This window comes from Diprion similis, chromosome 7 (genome assembly GCF_021155765.1).
Source record: "Diprion similis isolate iyDipSimi1 chromosome 7, iyDipSimi1.1, whole genome shotgun sequence".
NCBI lineage: Eukaryota > Metazoa > Arthropoda > Insecta > Hymenoptera > Diprionidae > Diprion > Diprion similis.
In genome coordinates, this window is record NC_060111.1 from 216832 (window position 1) to 240772 (window position 23941).

General features: G+C 39.3%; 4 protein-coding genes across 4 annotated transcripts; 3 read left to right on the forward strand and 1 right to left on the reverse strand.

The window, feature by feature from the left end:
• The first annotated feature begins 1 nt into the window (after position 1).
• LOC124407886 (laccase-1-like) lies at positions 2–15767 on the forward strand. Its single transcript, XM_046884454.1, has 11 exons — positions 2–87; positions 11387–11463; positions 12056–12354; positions 12467–12677; positions 12757–13010; positions 13082–13205; positions 13389–13612; positions 13710–13896; positions 14034–14249; positions 14341–14559; positions 14655–15767. Exons 2-11 carry the CDS (start codon positions 11394–11396, stop codon positions 15098–15100), a joined length of 2250 nt encoding a protein of 749 aa, XP_046740410.1. The 5' UTR covers positions 2–87; positions 11387–11393; the 3' UTR covers positions 15101–15767.
• A 975-nt stretch (positions 15768–16742) lies between these two features.
• Positions 16743–18447, forward strand: LOC124407889 (zinc finger and SCAN domain-containing protein 21-like). The gene is made up of 4 exons (XM_046884461.1): positions 16743–16988; positions 17118–17557; positions 17683–18044; positions 18095–18447. Exons 1-3 carry the CDS (start codon positions 16872–16874, stop codon positions 18020–18022), a joined length of 897 nt encoding a protein of 298 aa, XP_046740417.1. The 5' UTR covers positions 16743–16871; the 3' UTR covers positions 18023–18044; positions 18095–18447.
• A 120-nt stretch (positions 18448–18567) lies between these two features.
• LOC124407888 (BRISC and BRCA1-A complex member 1-like) lies at positions 18568–19968 on the reverse strand. The gene has a single exon (XM_046884460.1). The coding sequence runs from the start codon at positions 19911–19913 to the stop codon at positions 18936–18938; it is 978 nt and encodes a 325-aa protein (XP_046740416.1). The 5' UTR covers positions 19914–19968; the 3' UTR covers positions 18568–18935.
• An 850-nt stretch (positions 19969–20818) lies between these two features.
• Positions 20819–22327, forward strand: LOC124408263 (putative nuclease HARBI1). The gene is made up of 5 exons (XM_046885099.1): positions 20819–20825; positions 20934–21096; positions 21218–21364; positions 21449–21716; positions 21797–22327. Exons 1-5 carry the CDS (start codon positions 20819–20821, stop codon positions 22325–22327), a joined length of 1116 nt encoding a protein of 371 aa, XP_046741055.1.
• The last annotated feature ends 1614 nt before the right edge of the window (positions 22328–23941 follow it).

Consider the following 23941-nt stretch of genomic DNA (forward strand, 5'->3'; position numbering starts at 1 on the left):
GAAGAAGAGGAAAACAACAGTATTCTGGTGCAACACGCGGTGAAACTCGTCTCCTTTGGCGAATGAGCCAGTTGGCGGAATCGATCGGTAAGTAATAGTTCATTCACGCTTATAGTAACGAGATAGCTAGTTCCTCCAATTTCTGACCATCTGATACTAGAATTGCTCACCGTTTAAAATATCATTCACATACAGAGGTGATACAAACGATATTCACGAAAAGACTTTGAAACATGTTGACCAACGCAATGTTATTGATTCCTCGTACGTGATGTGTCCTTGCAGGCCAATTCATTATAATACGTTCTTAAACTTGACGCTCAAGAAGTTTTGCCCACTTGACGTTTGCCTGCGGCACAACTGTTAGGTTGTTTGTCTTCTTCGTCGTGACGCCGGACTTGATTCGGCGTGAGCTGCGTGTAGTGGTCTCTTGGATTTACTCGAATGACAAATCGAAACATATACAGTTGTTGCCCTGACGTATGATTGTATTCTAACGGCGCGATCGAAGTTGGAGAGTATCTGTACGGTGTGTGATTATGACAGTCTTCCTCTCCTACAGTCTAAGCTTTAGTCTAGGAAATCTAGACAAAAATTAATGAAGCAGTGAAGTGTGGTGCCCGAGTGCTCGCTTAGGCCATAGAAAGATTATATAGAGTACCTAGAAGAGCCGTGAGGGTACGTTTATTGATAATGCGTTTGGTCATCCGTGCCTTAATTAGGCCTTAATTAAGGTGGCCCGGTTTAGCGCCGTTCATTGTGGATTATGTCATACCGAGAAACATATTATGTATCACATCATAGATTCAGGTGCTTGTTTTATTCCGAGGAGACCGAAAAATTCTTGGAGGGGACATCACGAGTCGTAGCGTCCGTATGGGGTTTCGTAATTTTGCCACTGCTACTCCGAGAAATAATACGCAACGTTGATATACCTGCACGCGTTACAAAAAGACTCCGTCGTAAACTCCTCGGCGAGTATGTCATGTATATGTACATATTAGAGATTAGCCTTCTTCTCGAATTCTCGTCGACCAGAATTCCTGTGCATGCATACAGCCGGTGCCTTGACAACGGCATGCCGACTACATGAGTTGCGAAGTAAATCTTGTTTACCTGTAAGGTACTTTTACGTTGGATTACGACGACGGACGAGTCTTCAATTCGATATGGTTATAACTATCGAAAAATTGTCTACTAATTACCCGCAGTTTACTAATTTCTTAGAAACAATTCATCAATGAAATGATTTCCACGCCAAATGATTCAGAGTGTAGCTTTGCAACTTTTAGGTGAAAAAAAACAAACAAAGAAACCCAATTAGGGCAAAATTTTCGATCGACGAGCTTTCTGATATATAGGTCCATTTTTGAATCAGTTGAAAACTCTCTCTCTCTCTCTCACTCTCTCACTCACTCTTACAATCAAGGGTAAACCTCGTCCGCTATTCTTATGCAACACGTGGCTACAATAGAATTTCGCAAGGTTACTAGATTATGGGTAGGGAATCATGGAAAATGTGAGAACCAGGTAGACTGGGCTTTCTCGAAGGATACAAGATATAATATTCACATCAATAACAGTTTAAATAGTCCCAGATGCGGTCACTTAACCGTAGGAATAAATTTACGAAAGATTAGTTGTGGTCCTTCATCGTGCATGCGATGGACCGCATGCATATATCTATTATACTCACAGGGAATAGACTTGACATGTGGAAATCGTATCTGGGTGCGGAATGTAATTCGACTATCCGTAAAAATTCAAATTTTCGCTAGCGAATCGCACGTGAAAGATGACGAGTGAAAGGAACGATGAGCTGAATATACATTGCGGTTAAGTAAAACGGGTCAAATGTAATGTATACTCTGTAACAGTGATTATACAAAAGGAAAAAATGACCGATATACCGGCTATAATTAGTTATGTGTGGGAATTCCGAGGCACGGGAAAACCCTTAGCCGTCGTCTGCCAACGCGGCGAGGCCTGCCGGCCTGGCTTGGCTTTACTTGGCTTGACTACATTTACGGAATTCGGACCATAGAAGTTAAGTGTAGAAAGTGACATATCACTTGAATACGCTGGTGATGAGCCGCTGGAGAATCGCTATGAGCATATTGAGCAATAATTGCACAATTGATAAATTCAAACACTGTAGCATGAAAAAGATCTATGAAGCGGGAGAGAGAGAGAGAGAGAGAGAGATTTGCAATCCACTATAATGTGTTGCACTTTGCAAATCCACCCAGAGAGTGGAAAAGCTTTTTAACAAAAACTGTAGAAGAGAGAGAGAGAGAGAGAGAGAAGAGAGAAAATAAAAGGGAATTCTCTTGCCTTTCGCTCAAATCGAAAATCAAGTCTGGCCCATCGAGAAAGTGCGTCGAGATCAGTCCACTCAGTTCTTCTCGGTCGAATTCTTGGGATTTCCGCTTAATTGCGGTCCACTTGGTCTTTTATGAGCCAGCGTGTGTACCGCGTGTTCCTGTTTCGACGATCGTTTGTTATTAAAATCAGTAAAATAACTCAGTTTTCGGCATGGTCAGTGATTATCCCACTTTATCTTCTACTTGCATTGCGCTCCGTTGTGCAATTCTTAAATATTTGGAACGCCTGCCTGTAGGTCAACAAGGTATGAAGTAAAAAAACATCAACCGAACCGAGGTGGTACAGTAGAATAGACAAACAACAATAACTCTATATAGAACATTGCCTAACCGTACCTACATAATTTCACCACTCATTGTCGAGCAAGTTTGCTTGCCGGATTTCGAAAAGGAATCGACTGTAATCACACACGTTACTACTGATGATAAAATGGTCTTGGTTTACAAAATAATTCATTACGCAATGGATCTTTGTGCTGTGGTGAGTGATAAAAAAATTAGAAAAATATTAATAACGAGGCTCTGGGCGAAAACATCTGCTGGTCATTAATCTTTGAGCTCGAATCATAGAAAAACAGGTGACAATTAACGTCCGTGCAAGAAAGTTCCCATCTTAAAAGATGGCGAATATTGCAAGGCTACACGTTATACAATTCAAATTACGTTGGAGTATGAAGAAGGAGGAAAAGAATAATTATATAAAACGTTTCGTCTCATTATTAGGCCAGATCTTGACGCCACACTCTGCAGTATTTTGCTTTGAATAAATACTATGCTCTGGGCTCAATAATATTTTTGAAACGTTTGAAAAACACCATTCAATAGAAGGATACAATGTTTTTGTAATACTTGAATATATTTTTAATAGGTTTTAAAAACTTCTATATATGATAATGTTATAAGATTAGCTCGGAAATGTATCTCAAAAACATTTTTCAAATATGTCTTGTAAAAATATTCACAACTTAAATTTTTCTTGCGTCAACACAAAAGACGTATTGCAAAAATGTTTCGAATATTTCACGTTGTAATATGCAGTCAGGTATAGGTGAATACTCGAGCGTACACATTCAAGCTAGACCTTGTATTAATATTTTATCACACGGTCAGCTGACATTTGCCATTTTGGCCGCGTATTTTTTCTTGCGAAATGCACACTCACTCATGTGCTTGTGATCATGAAAATCTATAAGAAAGTATGAAACTCAGAGATTCGTAGAAAAAAGAATCGACCGTTACTTATATACGTACGTACTTTAGTGATGCCGGTAGCACGCATGCAGTTAGATATTATAGTTTATAACAGGAGCTATTCGATGTAGAAATTGTTCCTATTAACAACCGGTTGTTCGTTCTGCGAATTTTATTTATCCATCCTTCTTCCGCATCTATAAAAATCCGAATAAACAGAAAAAGGCTGGTGTAATTAAAAAAAAATCTTTTTTCTTAAATATGCCACATTCGCTGTACACTTATGCTGTATACCTATTGATACCTGTACACAGACATTAAGAGACGCGGCAATCAAGAGAATGTGGATTCACGCGTTATGCAAAATCAGTACCTACTGAAGTTTGTTCCACTTACACAATCCCGCAGAAAGGAAACAGCTGGCAATTTTGATCGTTGCATTTTAGCCATAACTACCAGTTTTAGGTAAAATTTATACCTATGTTATTTTAATCTCATGCGAGTTATTTAACAATTGGTGTGTAATAGTGCGACTTGCGTTTAGAACTACCCATCAAATCAATTAATCATTTTACTTGCAGTAAACATGTGCGTATTCCGCACTTCGTTTACAGACTTAATGCATTAAGACACGAAGGTAATATCAAGGATGTGTAATTTTAGAGTAATCCACCGTCTGGGATATCACCGTTCCGTTCTACCTATAGTAGAAACAATATCGTCACCTTGTCGACTAATTAACTTACAATGTTATGATATATTCGACATAGGTTTAAACAGTGCATTGAATTAGTTTTGACAAATATTTTTTTTAACCTTACGCAAATTGTACGTGGTAAAAACATCATGCGGCTGCGGTATAGGCGACTAATAAAATTCCACTGGCACGATATACACACTTGACTGTGAAGCCTTGAGAAAGAAATTCGACCTTACATTTTGCGCGAATTAAATACGGTACGAAATCAAATTTGCACAATGAATATGTGACCATGTAACGTCGTATATGATACTTTTCTAGACAAAGCTGCATTACTCGTATAACAGCTATGGATCGCTCGAATAGAGTGTGCGAAGATAATACATATAATATACATAGGTATATGTATGTATAATTGTATATATGCCATATTTGCACGCGACCGCTTCAATTTCCGATTTTTTTTTTTCGCACAATATACAAGATCCGATCATCGTGCTCAGCGGATTGGTTTTGACCCCGGTGTTTTTCACTCACATTGATTCAAAATTTACATACATATCAAATTTCGCTTAGCATATTAGGTATAAACGACCGAAAATTAGGTATCGACAAATTTAGGAGACCGATCGCATCGAGTCGCGAAAGCTACAAAAATTCCACAATAAGGCCGAAACCAGCGGCTTGTAAAAGTTTAGCTTGTGAAAACCAGTAAACGGGATATTACTTTATGGTCCATTGAACTCTAGAATCTTGAATATGCCTGTGAATTTGCTGATTAGTAGACCAGGATAAACTACTCGAGTAGATGTATCAAGAATTTAAAAACAGGTTCTATTTTATTCGCAATGAGTTTATGAGAAAAGCGAAACGAGCATATTATAAAATTAAAATAGGTATATCATGAAAAGGTGACGAGAGCCTACAAATAATTACAAAATAATTTTATTTAAAAACCAGCAAAAGTTAGCAATTTAAAACCTTCGATGGAATAAATTAATAACGTATAATAAAAATAATTTATGGTCCTCGGAGAGAACGGTTACTGTCGGAGGTAACATATGACGTATCTCTTTGGATCCTGCGGCTTGGTAGCGTCCGGGGATTTCCCGACGAGGAAAAGAGCAGAACAGGAACTACGGAAAAGAGTAAAATAGGAACTAAAGAGAAGAGGAAAACAGGCACCAGTGGTTGCCCTGACCAACGTCTTTCTATGTCAATGTATAAAGCAATGTCAGAGTTCAGGAAATACCCTACCGGTCTCGAGATAACCGAACTCTCCTAATGTCTTGGAGTGAAAAGTCACTACGCGAGAGTAGAAACTGCATAATTCCAAATCGAGTGAATATTTCACTCAAATAAAGTGAATATTCATTCCAATCGAGTGAAATTTACATTGATTTTATTCATTCCAAGCGTTTGGAGTGGAAAAGTTCGCTCATAGAGAGTGAATATTCACACCGTTGTGCGAGTTGCACAGTTTTCACTACGAGGACATTTATATTCTTAAGCATTTACAGCTCTGCAGCAGACGGATCCTACGTCTGTTTCTGGTTCACCGCACTTTCCCAAGAATTGCTTTCGCATCGTTTCTTCATTCCGCTGGGGTCTTGCCGTCATGTATGAAGAAACGTTTTGTTTTTAATATTTTCTTGGAATAGTACATCTACCACTGCGGTTATTGAAAAAGGAATCGAGATTATTATGTCAGCCAGTAAACAATGCAAATACGAGTGGTTGATTTTTTCCAGTGACTGACCTCTACCATTCTATGAACGCATCTTCGAAAAGTCATGGCTAGTAGAATTGTTATTCAATATACAGTCATTTGTTAGCGTTGGGAGAAAAGTGAAAAGTCAATTTTATAACTCAGCCGGAATCAGAAATTATTTTGTTTTTTGATTTTTTTTTCTGTTTCCGTTTTTCAGTCCTTCTATTTTGGATGCTGAATTTCGTCGTGACTTATAAGCAATGATTTGTTTTTCCAAGCAATCTTTTCCAGATTGAATTTTTAAATCAGAACTCACATTGAACTCGAAAAACTTGTTCGCCTGATGAGATTAGAAGAAAAACCCGCAATTTATCATAAATCTTGCTGTGCGGTATAATCCATGTAAATGATCTTATTATTTATTATTGACGCGTATAATACAGCTAGTGAATAAATCCCCGAATGAATGCACCAGGAAGTATATTATATACGCACATATGTATGTATATTTTATCGTGTGTCCATAATATGACGAAACATAAAGTATAAAGTGTGCAAAGTAAAAAAGTATACATTTATCATACCTAACTTTACATTCTACGTCCATTTACAGGTAGACACGTTCTGCGTATAAGCGACGCTTACACGGCTCGCAGATTATTCTCGGTGCATTCATTCTGGGAATTGTAGTAAATAAGACCGCACTTACTCGTTATCTGCATATATCCGTACCGTATTACTTAATTGTCTTATACCGTACGGTGAGATTTACGATGACGGGTCTTTTTTCCATCCTCGTTCAGGTGAAGAAATTTTTCTATATCAGCGTGAGTGACGGATGGAAATTCAGGTTGAGAAAGATTTTTTTAGTATAAATTCATTATTCCATAGATAATGAATAACGGCCAATGAAAGGCTCTGGAATTTCGTGCGGTGTTGCCCTATGATAATTATGTCATCGGGTGATTGCACACCTCTGACACAACATATCCTTGTGTGAGAGAATTTGCGCGAACTTACGATAATGCCCGATATCGTGGAAACTTATTTGGCGACTTAAAAGTAGCGCTTCCGCAGCAGAAGCTGTCAATTCGTAGACTCGTAATAAACCCGTTCACCTTATACAATTCAAGCAAATATATTTGCCTTCATTATTTACAGTGTATGAACCTCGCAATACGTATATGACTGCAAATCTCTGTGGAATGGGAGCTTCGTATATTGAATTTGCAATCGAGAGGGAATTTGTAATTTTTACAAATCTGGAATAATAGCCAATAGTTAATTTTTAATGAAAAATATCAACTTCTTGAATTGAAATTCATCTCTCTGTATGAGCGTTTCCTTTTGAAAAACCGAGATATCCTTCAAAAACTCGAACTAATGTTAAACGCCACCAAGGTAGAATCACCAAAGGTGCGCAGTCATTATATACCGGAAATTGAACTCGCTAATCTAAATTTACGCTCTGCAGTTTTTACAAGCTCTTCGATGTCCTTGCCGGCTTCATGACCGAACGAATTTCAAGAATCAATCTACATAATATTGCGTGCTCGGGACCGTCTATAACATCACAGATACGTATAACAGCGTACAACGTGAGAAATTTTCATTGTTAATTTGAAGCCACTGAACCAGGGGATCGTTGCTTCCGGGGTTGCAAAAGCTGGTTTCCATGGCTGCTCGACCCGCCCTTGAGAACTTCCGGTCTATCGCTTGCAACGCGATGTGTGCTATCTTCCCCGCGATTCCAAAATTGATCGAAAATTCTTCAACACATTGTCCATCAATGTCACGGTTATACATACGTGCAGTCCATACGCTGTAAGAATTACGTATATTATTATCGTATGCACGTGTCTGCATCGTGCTATTACAGATAAAGCGAAAGGTTGCGGCACGATAGGCTGGAAGAATAATAGAGTTCACTGCGAAATGTTTATGGTGTACGTAGGACATAATACCTGTAATTCAAGTTTCTTTTGCAGGATGAATTGCGCGTGACCTTCTTCTGTTCCGAATAAAAGTGCTTCGCGTCTTACGCGACTGCCATGATTTGTATAGGTATAGATTCTCCTCATTTCAGAATTGCAAATATATTCACGTATCTCGCGATTTAAACGTGCTGAAATGATGTAAAACAAAGTTTACGTTCAATGGTGCAACTTGTTGTGGGATGAAAATGATACTTTTTTTTACCAGAAATTCCGGGCTTCAAATCTGCTTTTTTTTTACTAAGAATCTAAACAGATTCTATACAAAGTATCCGCAATAATTATTTTGACGATATGAGAAATACGATCCGTCTATTTTGCGTTTCTCACAAGCAGCCTTTTAAATGTATTAGATTTTTGACATATCCCAATACCCCTATTGGGATCTGGAATCTCTGTCAAGTAATAAAGACGTATAATTTGCATAAGCCGACTGTTATTTTCGCGATATGCAGATTGAAAAAGTTCGCGGATTCCTCGATGACGCAGGTAAATTTTTGAACTTTTTTGGGACTTGGTTGAGGTAATACTATAGTCTATATAATATTACATATAAGGAGTTACATGGTATATATATATAAATATATTACAATATCTGTTTATTATCTAAGGATGTTGTGTACGGTGACGTCAGGGAGATCCGGCTTCGTAAACGATGCCTACGTACGTGCCTGCGTGGAATAACCGACAGGATCGCTGTGAAGATAAATAAGAAGGAAGCATGCACAGTCGGCTGTCGAACTGTCGCAAGGCACAAAAGGATTAATTAATCCTCCAATTATCTCACCAAATATATAAGAGATGGACAAAAAATTTGTTCTTGGAATATCGGACTTGGAGATTAATTAGCGATTTTCGCTCACTGTAGACGATGAATTTTTATTGAGATCATTGTATAAATATAGTAACCTCATTAATTGTTGGTTCTTACCGCATATTATATCCGTATGGATTGCCGCAATCTATAATATGACATCCGCGATCGAGAAACCACGAATTACATCATCATAAAAAAGGATTTTTTCAAATTATTGTAGACTTCGAACACACGTTGTACGCATTAATTTCGGAATCTCAGAGTGGGGGGGGGGGGGGGGGGGGGGGGTAACGCACGGGTGCTGACTTACTTTTCGTGTGAAATGTAATATTCTATAAATTGTATTCCATAGCTAGAGCATAGAGCATATGTAATAGAACGCGTAAAAAATGCGTTCGTAAAATAGAATTTGCAAATCGGATTCCGTATACACCCGGCAGCGGTCTAGACTCGGTGCACTCGCAGTGGTTGTTATTCTTCCGGCTTCTAGTCTCATCGACATTTTTTACTTGTAGTTCAATTTACCTTCTACCAATCTTACGCTCGTTATTAACAATCGTATATTATTTACATTCGACCGTATTCGCAACTTGGAACAAAAGGTTGCGGGTGTTTCACGCAAGAATAACGAAAAATAAAAATAAATTGTCAAAGATACAAGTAAGGTTGAAAGGAAAATTCTCAAGAGATAATCAAAGGCATGATAGGCGTTCCGGAACCCAAGTCGTTATACAGAAGCTTGAATGATTTCGCTTCCGTAGAGCAAATTACGTGTCAGGTGTAACCATAATACATACCGGCGCGTAATGAATCGAGGATAAATCCTGGAATCGATTAACACCGTGCGTTGGGATTGCGGAATCCCCGATGACGTCTTCGGGGTCCGATAGCTCATCGAGACCTGTTCATGCTCGGAGAGCGTGTGGGGTGTGTTTGACCTCCGATCGAGTCTTGTGCGTGCATACATAGGAGACGGGAGCTGCGTTCTGGCCGTCAGTTCTTCGCAGAGACCCGGTCTTTCGGCATCGGCACCTCCGCTCAAGGCACTCGCTGATTTTTCCCCTCAGGGAATAGTCACGCTTAATCGGTTTCCTCGAGCTACGCGATCGGCAACGCGGTAGAGTCGGGGGATAACCTGCAGTGCAGTGCCCAATACTAGGAAAAGTGCTCGACGTCGGTTCAATTCATCATATATTGTTCATCAAGTTCATCAAGTTCAATTTTCGGTGATATTGCGTGGGACGAAAGGGGTGCCTTGAATCAATTGAGGGAATACTTCGAAATAAGACACCACAAACAACACATTAGGTACGGGGTTTGTTGCAATTGCATGTTTCTTCTACTGGGTAACAATGGTGTATTGGCCATATTATATTACATGCAACTAAAAGGAAGGACGATACTGTGAAATAATTAGACTCTGCTTTGCTGCCACTTTCACCCCTCTTAGAAATAATTCGTCGTCAAATCGAGGAAACGGAGGGTCATGAATAAGTGAATTTGACAAATCGGAAATCGTGCAGACTCCTTGGTGGGCTTGCAATTTTTATAATGTCTGATTTCAAATCTTAGGATCTCACCTTCAGTAGTGGACGCGCTTAGAATTATAAAAACAAGAGTGAGAATGACAATTATTTAGAAACAACTCTGTCAGCTGAAAATCTATTGTGACGGGAAATTGAAACCAGTGAGACTAGTTTGTTCATTGATAGCCAACTATCGTCATCGGTTGACGATTAGGATTATAAGAAATCAACTAAAACCGCAATTAGAACCAGATAGATTCTATATTTTTCCCCAACTGGGCAAAGTCAACTAGCGCGCGATGTTCCGTCTATTTGGAGACGTATTAATGACGGTGATGAAACAGCAGAAAAAACGTGTCGGTTACCCGCTTACTCGAGCAAAATAGCAGGGCTATAAACGCTCGAGATTCGCAAGTGTTTATTTAATTGGATGTTATAAAAATTGTTCGCGTTACGGCGAGGGACATATATGATATTTTACTTCGTCTGCCTTGTTTTCTTCTTTTCGATTCTGCGTCATTGTGGAATTTTCTTACAATACATGCAGTAAGCTTGTATATGGATGCACATATACCTGTACACTTTCGAATACTGTTATACAGGATAAAATTGAAGCATCGACCGACTGCGTGTTAGAAAGTTCCGAAACAAACGGACGGTTGGTCGGGAGTAAGAAATGAAGATAAGAATAAATAAAAATCATTGGTTTACACGCGGTGAGCGGTAGATTTAATTGAGCCATAGCCGCAGGAAGAAATAAAAAATTTGAAATTACAAACAAGGTGAGCCGTGCTTGGCGGTGGTATGAACACTTCATTAGTTGATCAATACCTTCGTTTTCACACATGATCCACGTAATTGGGCGACAATGAACGCGCTTTATTACACAATCTTACCCGCCCGAATAATAAGCACGTATATCTTTCAGGATGCTAAGCATGATACTCGAATTAAGGTCCTTGAATCTCATAACAGAATCATATTTATTTAAAAAGTTGAACATTTTGGAGGACTCGGGCGACTTCAGTGATCTTAATTTTACTCTTTCCCTTTTGGGTTTCAGATTAAACATGCTTCTACTCGTGGAACTCATGGTTTTGGCGGCTCAGATAATGGCGCTGGGTCACGAAGTCGTTGCAGGTAAGAAAAGCAACCTGCACAAATCGAAATACCGTATTGTTCCGAGTATAAGCTGACCCCGCTTATAAGACGACGCCGCGACGCCCAATTCCAAGACAATATTTCGGGTTTTTTTTCTTAATTACCCGCATATAAAACGAGGACGATTTTGGCGATTGGTGTCGAGGATGAAAAAAATTTCGGTTTATGTTCCAAAGAATATGGTATTGTTTTCCCCCTTGGGTCGACTTTGCGTATTACGTCATCTTCGACGAAGCGGAATCATTTCTCCGATTTTCAAGATCGATATGAAATTGAATTAGGTGAAATAGTTTTTCATCGTATTTCTAAATGGTGCCACGAGTATGTGTGTTTTTACTTTTTTCCTTCTCATCACGTAATTCAAACATTGAAGAAAAATTGAATGAATAAACAAATAGTAAGTACATAATAGCTATCGGAATCTCAGGACGCAGTTATAAGACCGCACGTACCGCGCCACCATAATCTATGACTTCCCACGGACCTATTATATTTACGAGTGATATTTTTGTTGACGAAATCCGGACCATTCGTACTAATCTGTAGTGTTTTACTCTACATGTACGTATAGAAACGGTGATAACGGCGGCTGAGGCGCCCGCGTGGTTCATGAAATCGGAATTCTTCTCCGAAAGCGAGCCAATGACGGACCTGAGCAAACACCCGTGTCGGCGAAGATGCAGGGACGGAGAGCCCTCCATGGAATGTCGCTACGATTTCCGTCTTGAGGCTTATCACACAATGAGCAAAGCCTGCTTCGACTGCTTTTCAAATATAACCGACTGCTTCAGGCAGGATTGCATTCCCGCCGACGGCGTGAAGCGATCCCTCGTCGTAGTCAACCGGCAGATGCCAGGACCCGCTATCGAGGTAGGCGACATTCCCGTCTGACTTTGGAGAAAACGTACATATCAAGATAATGCACGAGGCTCGACCGATCCCCGATAGTGAATATATTTTTACTAATTCTTTCGACGTTCAGGTCTGTCTGGGGGACCGGATAATAGTCGACGTCCACAACATGTTGCCCGCGGAGAGCACGACCATGCACTGGCACGGACAACACCATCGCAGCACCCCTTACATGGACGGCGTACCCTACGTGACGCAGTGCCCGATTCACCCTGGAGCCACCTTCCGGTATCACTACGGCGCAGCCACCTCCGGGACCCATTTTTGGCATTCGCATTCCGGTGAGTACGAGGGATATACCCGATCGCCCTTGTCTTATTTTCCCTGCAATTTCATCAATCGAAATTCCGTAATGCGCAGGATTTCAGCGCGGCGACGGTGTCTTCGGCCCGCTCATAGTCCGCGTTCCACCCCTTCTGGACCCTCACTTTAATTACTACGACTTCGACGAGCACACGATGATCGTCATGGATTGGGATCACGAGACCGGCGCCGATAAGTTTCTCGCTCACCACCACGCTGGCGGAGACAACAAGCCCTCAAACCTTCTGGTGAACGGCCTCGGCCGCTACGATGGTGTCAAGACACCCCTCGCCACTTTCGTTGTGAAAGAGGTGTGTGTTGACGTAATTGACTCGCCTTGTGGGTCATATGCATGCGGCTAACCGGTTCGATCTTCTTTCAGAAACGAAGGTACAGATTCCGCGTGATAAACGCCGAGTTCCTCAATTGTCCAATCGAGATCTCTATCGACAATCACACCATCTACGTAATCAGCACCGACGGAAACGATATCCAACCGGTTGAAGGTGAGCTGAAGGCATAAATTAGGGTTTCCACCTAGCGGCACTGTTGTAAGAGCCATAGTACTTGGACACGGGTGGGGAAGCGTTCAAGCACAAAATAGGGAACGCGGCGCTATCGAGAGTGGCACTATTGGTAGAGCGCCCTGTAGATTACAACGTCTATTTAACCTGCGCGATCGATTTCAGCCGAATCGCTAGTTACCTACGCTGGGGAGAGATTCGACTTTATCCTCCAGGCAAACCAGAAGCAGGACAACTATTGGATTCGGTTCCGGGGTCTTATGGACTGCGACGAGCGGTTCACCAGGGCAAACCAGGTGGCAATTTTACGGTATATGGGAGCACCCGAGGTCGAGCCAACCGCAAATGTATCTTACGAACGAAATGTTTCAACCTCAACGAAAGCGTTGGTGAGAACTCATTATCCGTTCTAGCAAGCAACTAAGAATAATGCTACTTTGAAATATGGACATGTAATTTGGGCATCTCTTATTTGTTGTGTAACAGCAAGTCAATGCGCTCAATCAAGGCACGGAAAATAACGCGACGACCAGCATGCCGTTACTGTACTCCCTGGATCTCGACAACGAGGCCAACACCAGAGATCCGGATTATCAGTTTTATATTTCTTATGATTTTTATGCAAAGGATAACCCCCATTTTCACCGGAAAAATCTCTACGGTTTTCACAAAGGTAGTTTTCATCACTCGAATTCAAGAATAAATTTAGAACCAGATGAATTACACTCAACGACGAATACACGTGCAAGTGTCTTCCAAGGATCCATCTAAGATCCTCTCATCCAAAGATATATTCTTTATACTTTTTAGTGATAAACAACAGTCAGAGAGTATTTACGCCCCAACTTAATTACATATCAATGAAACTACCGGATTTTCCGCTGCTCTCCCAACGCGAAGCGATCCGGCCTGATCAGTTCTGTAACGAAAGTAGCGTTACAAATTGCGAAGAAAACTATTGCGCCTGCACTCACGTTCTCCAAGTAAAATTGGGAAGCGTGGTAGAGCTGGTTTTGATCGACAAAGGTAAATACACGGTTTGATAAGAGAGGACTCAGTTCAGCATAATTCGGGTTTCAATCCAACGAATACGATAAAACTTATTTTCAACCAACAGGTTTTACCTATGATGCAAACCATCCATTTCACTTACACGGTCACGACTTCCGAGTCGTGGCCATGGAGAGGGTTGGAAAAAATGTTACAGTCGACGAAGTTAAGAGGCTAGATGCTGCTGGTCTTATTAAAAGAAAGCTCAGTCAGGCCCCAATCAAGGACACGGTGACCGTTCCTGATGGAGGTTACACGGTGGTCCGTTTCCACGCCAACAACCCCGGTAAGTGACTCGAATGAACTTTCAAGACGCACCGAAGCCTTATACCAACAGATTCACAGAGAGATTAAAAGGGAATGTTATTTATGGATTAACAGGGTACTGGCTGTTCCATTGCCACATCGAGTTTCACGTTGAACTTGGGATGGCCTTAGTATTCAAAGTCGGTGAGCACAAGGACTTTCCACCGGTACCCGATAAGTTTCCACGATGTGGAAGCTACACCCCAATTGGACCTCCGGAAGCAACGACGAGGACAACCGTGGAGACGACGACTGTTGATTCAACGACGACGGAGTTGATGACAACGAAAAAATCATTTTCCACGGCTTCGACGACGACGACGACCGCGACCGCGACGTCAAATCTCACAGAAAACGAGGTTGTGATCAGAGAACAGCTCAGCATAATTCGATGGCTTTCTTCGGTTGTTCGCGATTTGACGATGAAGGCCAGCTCGGCGGATTCGACCAAAAAAATTTCTCCTGTTAAGATCGTTCTCTCAATAGTCACACTTTTGTTTGCCAATAGTATTCAACGATAAAACGATCAACGAAGCGAACACTCGACTGATGGTTTTCGAGATGTCGTGACCTTTGGCAGGTACGAATTTGGCGACATTTGCCGGTACCTGTAGTAACGGTTCAAAGGACTGAACTTATCGCCATCTGAAATATTTTCATCGTCGCACTCGTAATTTCTTGTAAAAGTATAATGTTTTTCTTTTATCACAACTAGACGAAATGACGATTAAACTACTCTAAAATATGTCGGTGTAGTAGAGGTATTCATCTTCTCCTTCGGTGATACAAAAATTACATAAAACTTCTGATCCTACTGATAGTAATAAGTATTACAATCTATAGGATACACAAAGAACACATGAAACGAATAAAACGGAAAACAGAGACGTTCGTATGTCGGCCATGAAGAATTCGACGAGTTGTTAATTTATGATTTAATTTCCAACAGACATTGTATGGACGGTCAATTGTTTATGTCTTGATTAACATCAAAGCCACGGACATTGAACACGCGGTTACTTTAGCACGGGACGAAGGAAATCGCGTTACGTAACTCCCGCGTAACGTCGCTTCCCGTACTAAATTAGATTATAATAATTTTGTAATATCAGTGATACTAGAAATCCGTTATACGGTGTATACTGTGTAATGATCCGGATATTATATAAATCTCAGCATATTATATATACATATACATTATACATGTATATATATATATATACTTATTACTGTGATATGAATATATTTATGTATTGGCAAGTACTTAATTGATACATGTAAAGCATAATTCGTCAATCGACAATAGGATCCTTATACAGAATAGTTTTACTACATCATTTGTAAGTGTGTGCGTATGTGTGATTTTTTTAAGTATTTTTATTGCTAGAAATAACGTGTGAATGGAAGATTTATGATTTTTTGATACGTTTCTCGTGATTTCTTGCTATAGGACAAAAGGGACCAACGCATTTTGAATACACCAGTTCATCGCGTTATATTCTTGCCCTGCATTGCATATACCTAGGTATTTTAAAAATAAAATCTATAAATGATGTATGAATAATCGGTTTTTCCATCATGTGTACAAATAAATTGCGTTTTATAGCAACAATAAGTCTAACTTATCCCGATTATTGTAGATAAAAATAATATTTCGAGGTGTATAGTCTGAAAAAGATGACACAAAAAATCAGGAGTGAACATTAACGTAAAAGGAAATACCAGTTCGTGAATTACAACGGCTGCGATTAATCATTTTTGATACTAAAATGATTCCCAATTAAAGTACACACTTGCACTGCTATCGTGTGCGTGTCGTGTGTGTGCGAGTGTGTGCAGAAATGTAACGATGGCAGGAGGGAGATTGGTAGAGAAAGAGAGTGCAGTACTTGGAGTGAACAGTACGGTGGAAAGGGAAGGGACGAGAGACAGAAAGAGAGAGAAGTAACGATTGACACAACGGTCCAGAGAGAGTCGAGTGAATATCGCGGCAACAGAAGAGGTCAAAAAAAATTCACCGAGCTAACTGGGAACTCCAAACGGGTATTCCCCAATGCCCCCACCACGCTGTTTACGCGCGACAGGTTGGTCTTTCCTATAGTATCAGCCACTTGACGGTAGTCACAGACAACTCATAGACGGCAGTTGCCGTTTAGACTTCGGCACGAGCGTTAGTCAATTACGTTGAATTGCCGATACGTGGAGGGTTAGTGGTATAGATTCCCGCGGTACATCGAATTGTAACGAGTTCATTTGTTGCAATAGCCAAAAGTTTCGACTTTACCCGTAAATATGGCTTGCCAAGCTCTCGGACGGTGCCGCATCTGCGCTCGGAAGCACAAAATTGCCATCTACGGAAGCGAAGAGAGGCAACATATCTTCATTGAGAAAGCCAACCTGAAGCTCATTGTGAGTTACCATTTGTCAATTTTTATTTTCACCTTCTTTTACAATAATCACAGTAAATATTTAAACATTATTTCTCAATCAGAAAATCGATGGGCAAAGTGTAGAAAAATTGTTCTATCCACTTTGCAGATTTTGAACACCGTGTGCGCAGTTTGCATAACGAAAATCGAACGTTTGATAAAGAAGATGGATCCGGACCTGAATTTCAGCAACGGCATCGAGGATCAGGATAACTACGAGATAAAGCCTGATGTAAACTTGCAGTTGTCGCGAGAAGAACCCAGGGAAAGTAGCGAAAAGGTGAACGAGAACAGTGAAAAATCTGCATCTATCAGATCGACGACGAAGGACGTCGAATCTCCGGTCCATCCCGAGCGGAAGTCTGTCGCGTTTCAGGGTTCGATTGCAATCACAAGAACGAAAAGAGTGGAAACCCCGTTTCGAAAACGCTTTAGAAATGACCATTCAGATATTAGCGACAAGTCTGAGGAAACAACCACGCCGAAAGAGTGGCGAGATTCATCGACAACATTTGCGACTCGCGACGAGAGGGAAGCGAACAGTTTATCGTAAGTTGAATTCCCATGATCGAAAGTCATACTGAATAAAGATTTGAAGCGCATTAAATCGTGTATATTATTAACGGTTTTCAACATTTTTCTTATTCTTACAATTCTTGGTGTGTTTCGTATAGGCCGGCTGGACCTCCCGCGGTGTGTACTATTACCGCCACGAATCGCGGCTCGGACGATACTTTGTTGGCCGTCAAAAGGCAAGGCCGTTGCTTGTCGTGTGATTTTTGTCAAAAGAGGTTTACACATGCAGGCGACCTGAACAAACACCGTCGAAAGCATACTGGAGAAAAACCGTACGAGTGTGACCAGTGCCAACGGAAGTTTGCGCACGCTTCGAACTTGGCGAGGCATCAACGTGTTCATTCCGGCGAGAGACCGTTCGTTTGCACCGGATGCACCCGAACATTTAGCAGGCGAGATAAACTGACTGTCCACGTTACAGCGGGACGCTGCTGCTAGGTGACACGAACGATTTGAATGCCGCTCAAACGCAACCGTGAGAAAAATGGATGTATATAGGTACATATAAGTATCATTTATAGCTCCTAGTTTTGTACATCCTCGCCAGGTTAATTGGTGTCGACGTTCAGGAATCGGTGAAAATCGTTAAACAAATTCTACAGAAGAATTACCTCGAACTGCACAGTCAGTGAGCAACTTATCTATCAGTTCCTAGGACGAACCTTGCCGTCAACGTTACACAGAAAAGAGTATTATGGTTCGCAATACGTGATCACGAACAAAAGTTCTTACATCTACATGTATTATCGAATTTCAGATATTGATGCAAAGCTAATACGACTGCCGTATATCAAATCACTCTCTGCTTCGCGTCTCTTTACTGCTCGGGATATTTAGAGTTCGTGAAGCAAGAAACATAGTTTAAGAAATTACCTACAAGCAACGTTACTTCAAAATAATATTGTGTTGCTGAACTACTACTTAAATACTTAAATTCGTCAGGAAGGGATGCTGGTAATTGAATCCAAACAGACAGCCTTTAAAGAAAAGCAATATATTAGTCGTACACTTAAAAATAAGGCGTGTGAGGTCTGTTACAATAGCCTTACATATGCACCATATAGAAATTAAAAAGTGATGACATTACAAAATTGTTATAAATGTAAGATTGCAAATGGAAGAGCTCATGATGAAATTGGTAATTAACACCTGTCAGGTAAGTTTTAATTGTTTTTGTTGACTGAGCATAAGGTTTAACACCTTAGTATTTTATGTTCAAAATTTTTGAAAATATACACCGTTACGTCTTTGAAGCTGCAAGTGAAACTCTGCATATGACATATTAGGATGATCATGCTACTAAGTATGATAACAAAGTAAATAATATCTTCTTGGAATAAAAAAATCATTACTAAACATTTGAGTGAATTTCTTCCGTTCCAGGTATGCAAATGGTGTAAGAAGTATTCTTTTGCAAGGGCCTCTGCATAGGATGTGCGAGTAATTTGGCCATATTGTCATGGAGTTTGGTGGCGTTTCTTCCAACTTCTAGGATATAAGATAAATTCTTAGCATCTAGAGCCGTAAGCTCGTTGTAAACTTCTTCACACATGTTCTCGCTACTTGGCGGTTCGTGAATAAACAAAGCATCCAGTATGAAGTATGGATTATCTGACAACAACTCGAAAAATTTGTTTCCTGTTTGAAACCGGGGAATACAGTTTGACCGCGAGTAAATCAATATAGCCCTTGTGATGAAAGAGGGGATATCATTGGAGTCCGTGTCCCTTGGCAAATCGGTATGAGTGTTAAGAGCCTCGAACACTTGGCTTAGATCAAATGAAGTGTCGTCTGTATTGAGTTCCTCTTCTGCGAGAGAATCTAGAGTGTTGAGAACGGTTTTGATATTGGCGGTAAAGTCGCAAACCCATTTGATCGAGTCAGAGCATAGAGTCATTATAGCAAACTCATGGTTTCGATTGATCATCGACTTTGCACCAACGAAAATTTCAACAACTCTTTTTATTAAAAACATAGGCATGTAGGTAGCTCCTGTTCCTAACTTGAATTGGGTGCAGTCCTTCTCTTTGGTAATGTCAATTATCAATACTATTTTCTCAGGCAGATTAATCTCTGGCAACGAGCGTACCATATCATTTTCATCAGTCTTATATGTTTCCACTTCCTTCTTCATTTCCTGCTTGTTATGAACTTGCATTGGAATAGTGGCGGCGTGGTAGTTTTGGCGGATCGACGATAGTGGGTTAATCAGCTCCGTAGCCTCTCTAGGACCACTCATAATGTTCTCTATCGTTGTCACAGTCTGAAACCTCCGCGCCATCGACTGTATTTCGTCGCTTGAATCCTGATTGTCTATCATTTTTAACATTCAACGATTATAACCTCTGAGTGTGTCACACGTCAAACACTAACGTAGACAAACAGGGATGTAAATTAACCTATGAAATTAACTCAATTTGTGATGATTAGATGCTCTAAGATCGTGGCACAAATATGAGTCCACGGACACAAAGAACAGCGTAGACTGGAAAATGTGAAATAAAAATTTCGCCATCTTGTGGTGACGCGAGAAACTAACAGTAGTTATGACGTCATGCCGCGTGGGCGTCAAGCACGCTACATTCTCTGGGCAGCAAACGTCACATTCTCACCGACAGTTCTCGCCGTCGCAGTACCGTGTTGCTTGCTGTCGCGGCATTTTGCTCGCCGTGAAAATTAAATTTCAACGTGACACCATCGTGTGACGTTACAACGGTACTCTCCGACAATTCCAGAAGTTAGGCACTAGATATAATCGTCAAGGCACCACTATACGCAGAGTTGGTAATGCTGGGGGTTCTGGGTTACCAAATACACTGTGAACGTCGTTGAAACTTTCAGATCACCACAGACCACGGGTATGTTCCGATATGCACTGTGAGCACTGTAAGGTGTGACGTCACTTTAGTATACTGCGAAGCCGTTCCTTTATAGTTAGCTATACTGGTTACTGTTTAAAACGGAACGCAGTTCAGTATACTGTTACCCATGATTTTTCCCGCTTTTTTCACTTGAAAATAATTATAAATGTACAAGTTATCTGTTCAAGAAAAATTGTTGTTGAGTGTAGTTATACCTAAAAAATGAATATTCAAGTTAATAATCAATTGAATTAATCGCATAATAAAAGTAAGTATACTTTTGGTTAAAAGAAAATATTGTTTTTTAAGCAACGTTAATATAACTTTACATATTAACATAATAACTTTATAAACGAATTATTTAAATGAGGTTATGTACGGTAAAAGTGATGAACTTATTTCAACAAATAATTGTTTATTATTTAACTGGCAAAAAAATGTATAGCCAATGGAATACGCATTAATTGCAACTGCAATTGCTGGTGCAGTCCAAAATTTATTGGAATCTTCCGATGATGAATCTGATGACGATGAAGATCTCATATACATCTTTGGAAATCGTGCGGGACAAAATATCATCGTCAGAACAAAAGATTATGTGGAGACAACCGTTTTTAGAATGACTGATGAAACTTTTAAAAGTCACTTTCGGTAAGGCATGCATTTTTATCCAATAAAGTTATTGATTATTTTTTTTCTCATTAAAAATCAATGTAATTAGAATTTTCATTAACTGTTTTTCATTGGATTTCCATTTTTTACTCAATTATAGCATGAGGCGAGATACTTTTCAATTCCTACTAAATTTACTCGGACCTGATTTACATAAACAATCTGTTCATTACGGTAGACACCCCATTTCTGTCGAAAAACAGCTTCTCTTGAGTATTTGGACCATGGCAACACCAGACTCCTACAGGTAAAATATTTATTTCATGCTATTTATCTACTCTGAAAAAAGATAGAAATGCAGACGTAATTTAATATATCATTTTTTTAATAGATCTGTATGTGATCGCTTTGATGTCGGAAAAGCAACTGCATGGAGATCTGTTTGGAAAGTAGTTAAATCAATTTATAATTATTTACCTGTCTACATCAAATGGCCTACGCGCGAAGAAGCAAGGACAACATCAAATTATGTACATCGACGGTACGGATTTCCAAACGTTTTTGGAGCAGTTGATGGAACACATATAAGAATAGCTCAGCCCAAAGAACACCATGCTAGCTATATTAATCGTAAAGGATTTCATTCCATCCAAACTCAGGTATTAAAAAAATTATATTCTTACTACACACGTACATAATTGTATGACTTATTTGAAAAAAGTTAATTTTGTAATTTCAGCTAGTATGTGATCATAAATTGAAAATCATTCATGCATATTGTGGTGAAGCAGGTTCAGTTCATGACGCTCGAGTTTTCCGGCTGTCAAGTCTACAAAATTATTGTACACCTGAATTTCTTCCTGATGACACTCATTTGTTAGGAGACAAGGCTTACAGTATCCAACCGTGTATAATGGTACCTTATCGAAACAATGGTAATTTAAGTCAAGAATGTTTACGATACAATATGATACATTCGAGTTCGCGTATGATGATAGAACGAGCAAACGCTTCATTAAAAGGGAGATTTCGCAGTTTATTAGACAAGCTACCATTCAAAAGAACCGATTTAATACCATATTATGTTATTGCTTGTTGTATTTTGCACAACATTTGTATTTTGAGAAACGATTTGATCGAAATTCCGATTCTTGTGAATCATGACATTCCAGCATTTGATGTTGATGTTGAAGTAAATAATGCCATGAAAGTTGCCGGAATGGAGAAGAGAGAACGCTTGAAAAATTTTATTAACAATTTGGAAATTTAATGCGTTAGCTATAAATGTGTGCAACTTAATTACAAACTGTTAAATTCATGTATATAAATTTATGAAAAGCAGGCATTCAAATCGATTTGATTGAAAAACAAATTGTACATTTGTTATAAACATATGTTCCTCTGTAGAATTTTTACGGGTTATCGCTATGAAAACTAAATGAGAATTAATAGTTCAGTTTAGTTTAGTTTAGTTTATTTGTTTTTCCTCATGTTGGTGTACACGTTACATTGAATCAATGTGATTTACATAGATATATTTGCTATTTATACAAGTAACAATCATTTTTTTTTTTTTTTACATTTTTCTTGTCATGATTTTTACGAAAAATGAATACCATCCTGTGTACCTTCATGTAGAGTGCTGTGCCCTTACCCAGATAAGTTTGTAGGCTTGTGCGTAGGGAGTTCAGGGTTTAGCTTCATTTTGTCCGTTATTGTGATTGTTTCGTCAGTACTGTGTTTTGTCTTCTAGCTATAATTAGGTTTATTCCGGGTTTGTAATTTTATCGAAGTATTTTTTTCCTTTGTTCAATATCCATTGTTTTATGTCTCTCTTAAATCTGAGTATTGGTTGTTTTCTGATTTCATTAGTAATTTTGTTATAAATATTTCTGCCTATGTAGACAGTTTGGTGCTGTCCTTTTGTGGTGAATGTTTTCAAATTTGTTATCTCTTTGTTGACTTTAGCCATTGTGTTATGCGTATGCACGATCTGATATTCTTCGTCCATTAAATTTGTTTTGTGTATTTTTATCGGTGCAACCTTCATGTAAATTTGTCTAATATCTGATAATCCTGTTTCTTCAAAGAGTTTTTCTGTAGGGTAGGTACATCCTATCTCTTTTGTATGCGATTCTTGGGATGAGCTTCTGAGTAGTGTCAATGATTATTTCTAGGTATCTAATTTCTTCGTATGTGCATTTCTTGTGTGTTATATAACATTTGTGCAGTTTACACCCGTATTCATAGTTGTCCCTCAATAGATAAGGGGTCCTCATTGTATGTTCTATACACACCATAAGGAATCTTTGTTCCTCAAGGAAGGACTATGAATACGGGTATTAATCAAAAATTACGGACCGCATGTTTCTTCTTCCATTTTGCTCGATGCGTATATCATATATTTGGTTTTTTTGCCGTTTAAGGATAGTAGTTGCTCATTAAAATGTAAAAATTTATTAATAATAAATTTTTTTTCAACTTTATTGGTATTTCTTTTCCAAGTTATTTTATACATTTTATTTTTAAAATACGTATATTATAAAGTACTTGAAAATGTATTATAAATTATTTATCGAAAAATATAAAAATATTAATCTTTCTAATTTGTACTGTTCATTTTGGCAAACTTTTAGATAATAACATTTATTTTTATGAAGATAGTCATTAGACTAAAAAACTCTTATCAATAATCAACATTTTTTAAAATCTAGATCTTCGGTTTTTCAGTAATGACTTAGTACATGTTAACATATAAGCTCTAATATGTAACTACAGTGAGTACAGTCTCCATAACGGCTGCCCAATTTTAAAACACAGTAACTGACAAAAAGAAAATTTTTCAGGAAACCAATAAAACATATTGTAGTCGAGCCACACGAAA

Bases quoted from the DNA above. Each gene is read 5' to 3' on its own strand.
- LOC124407886 (XM_046884454.1), top strand. From the start codon at position 11,394: ATGCTTCTACTCGTGGAACTCATGGTTTTGGCGGCTCAGATAATGGCG. The intron at 12,355-12,466 runs GTAGGCGACATT...TTCGACGTTCAG, and splicing joins TGCCAGGACCCGCTATCGAG to GTCTGTCTGGGGGACCGGAT. The intron at 13,011-13,081 runs GTGTGTGTTGAC...ATCTTCTTTCAG, and splicing joins CCACTTTCGTTGTGAAAGAG to AAACGAAGGTACAGATTCCG.
- LOC124407889 (XM_046884461.1), top strand. From the start codon at position 16,872: ATGGCTTGCCAAGCTCTCGGACGGTGCCGCATCTGCGCTCGGAAGCAC. The intron at 16,989-17,117 runs GTGAGTTACCAT...TCCACTTTGCAG, and splicing joins AAGCCAACCTGAAGCTCATT to ATTTTGAACACCGTGTGCGC. The intron at 17,558-17,682 runs GTAAGTTGAATT...TGTTTCGTATAG, and splicing joins AGGGAAGCGAACAGTTTATC to GCCGGCTGGACCTCCCGCGG.
- LOC124407888 (XM_046884460.1), bottom strand. From the start codon at position 19,913: ATGTTAAAAATGATAGACAATCAGGATTCAAGCGACGAAATACAGTCG.
- LOC124408263 (XM_046885099.1), top strand. The intron at 21,097-21,217 runs GTAAGGCATGCA...ACTCAATTATAG, and splicing joins ACTTTTAAAAGTCACTTTCG to CATGAGGCGAGATACTTTTC. The intron at 21,717-21,796 runs GTATTAAAAAAA...TTGTAATTTCAG, and splicing joins TTCATTCCATCCAAACTCAG to CTAGTATGTGATCATAAATT.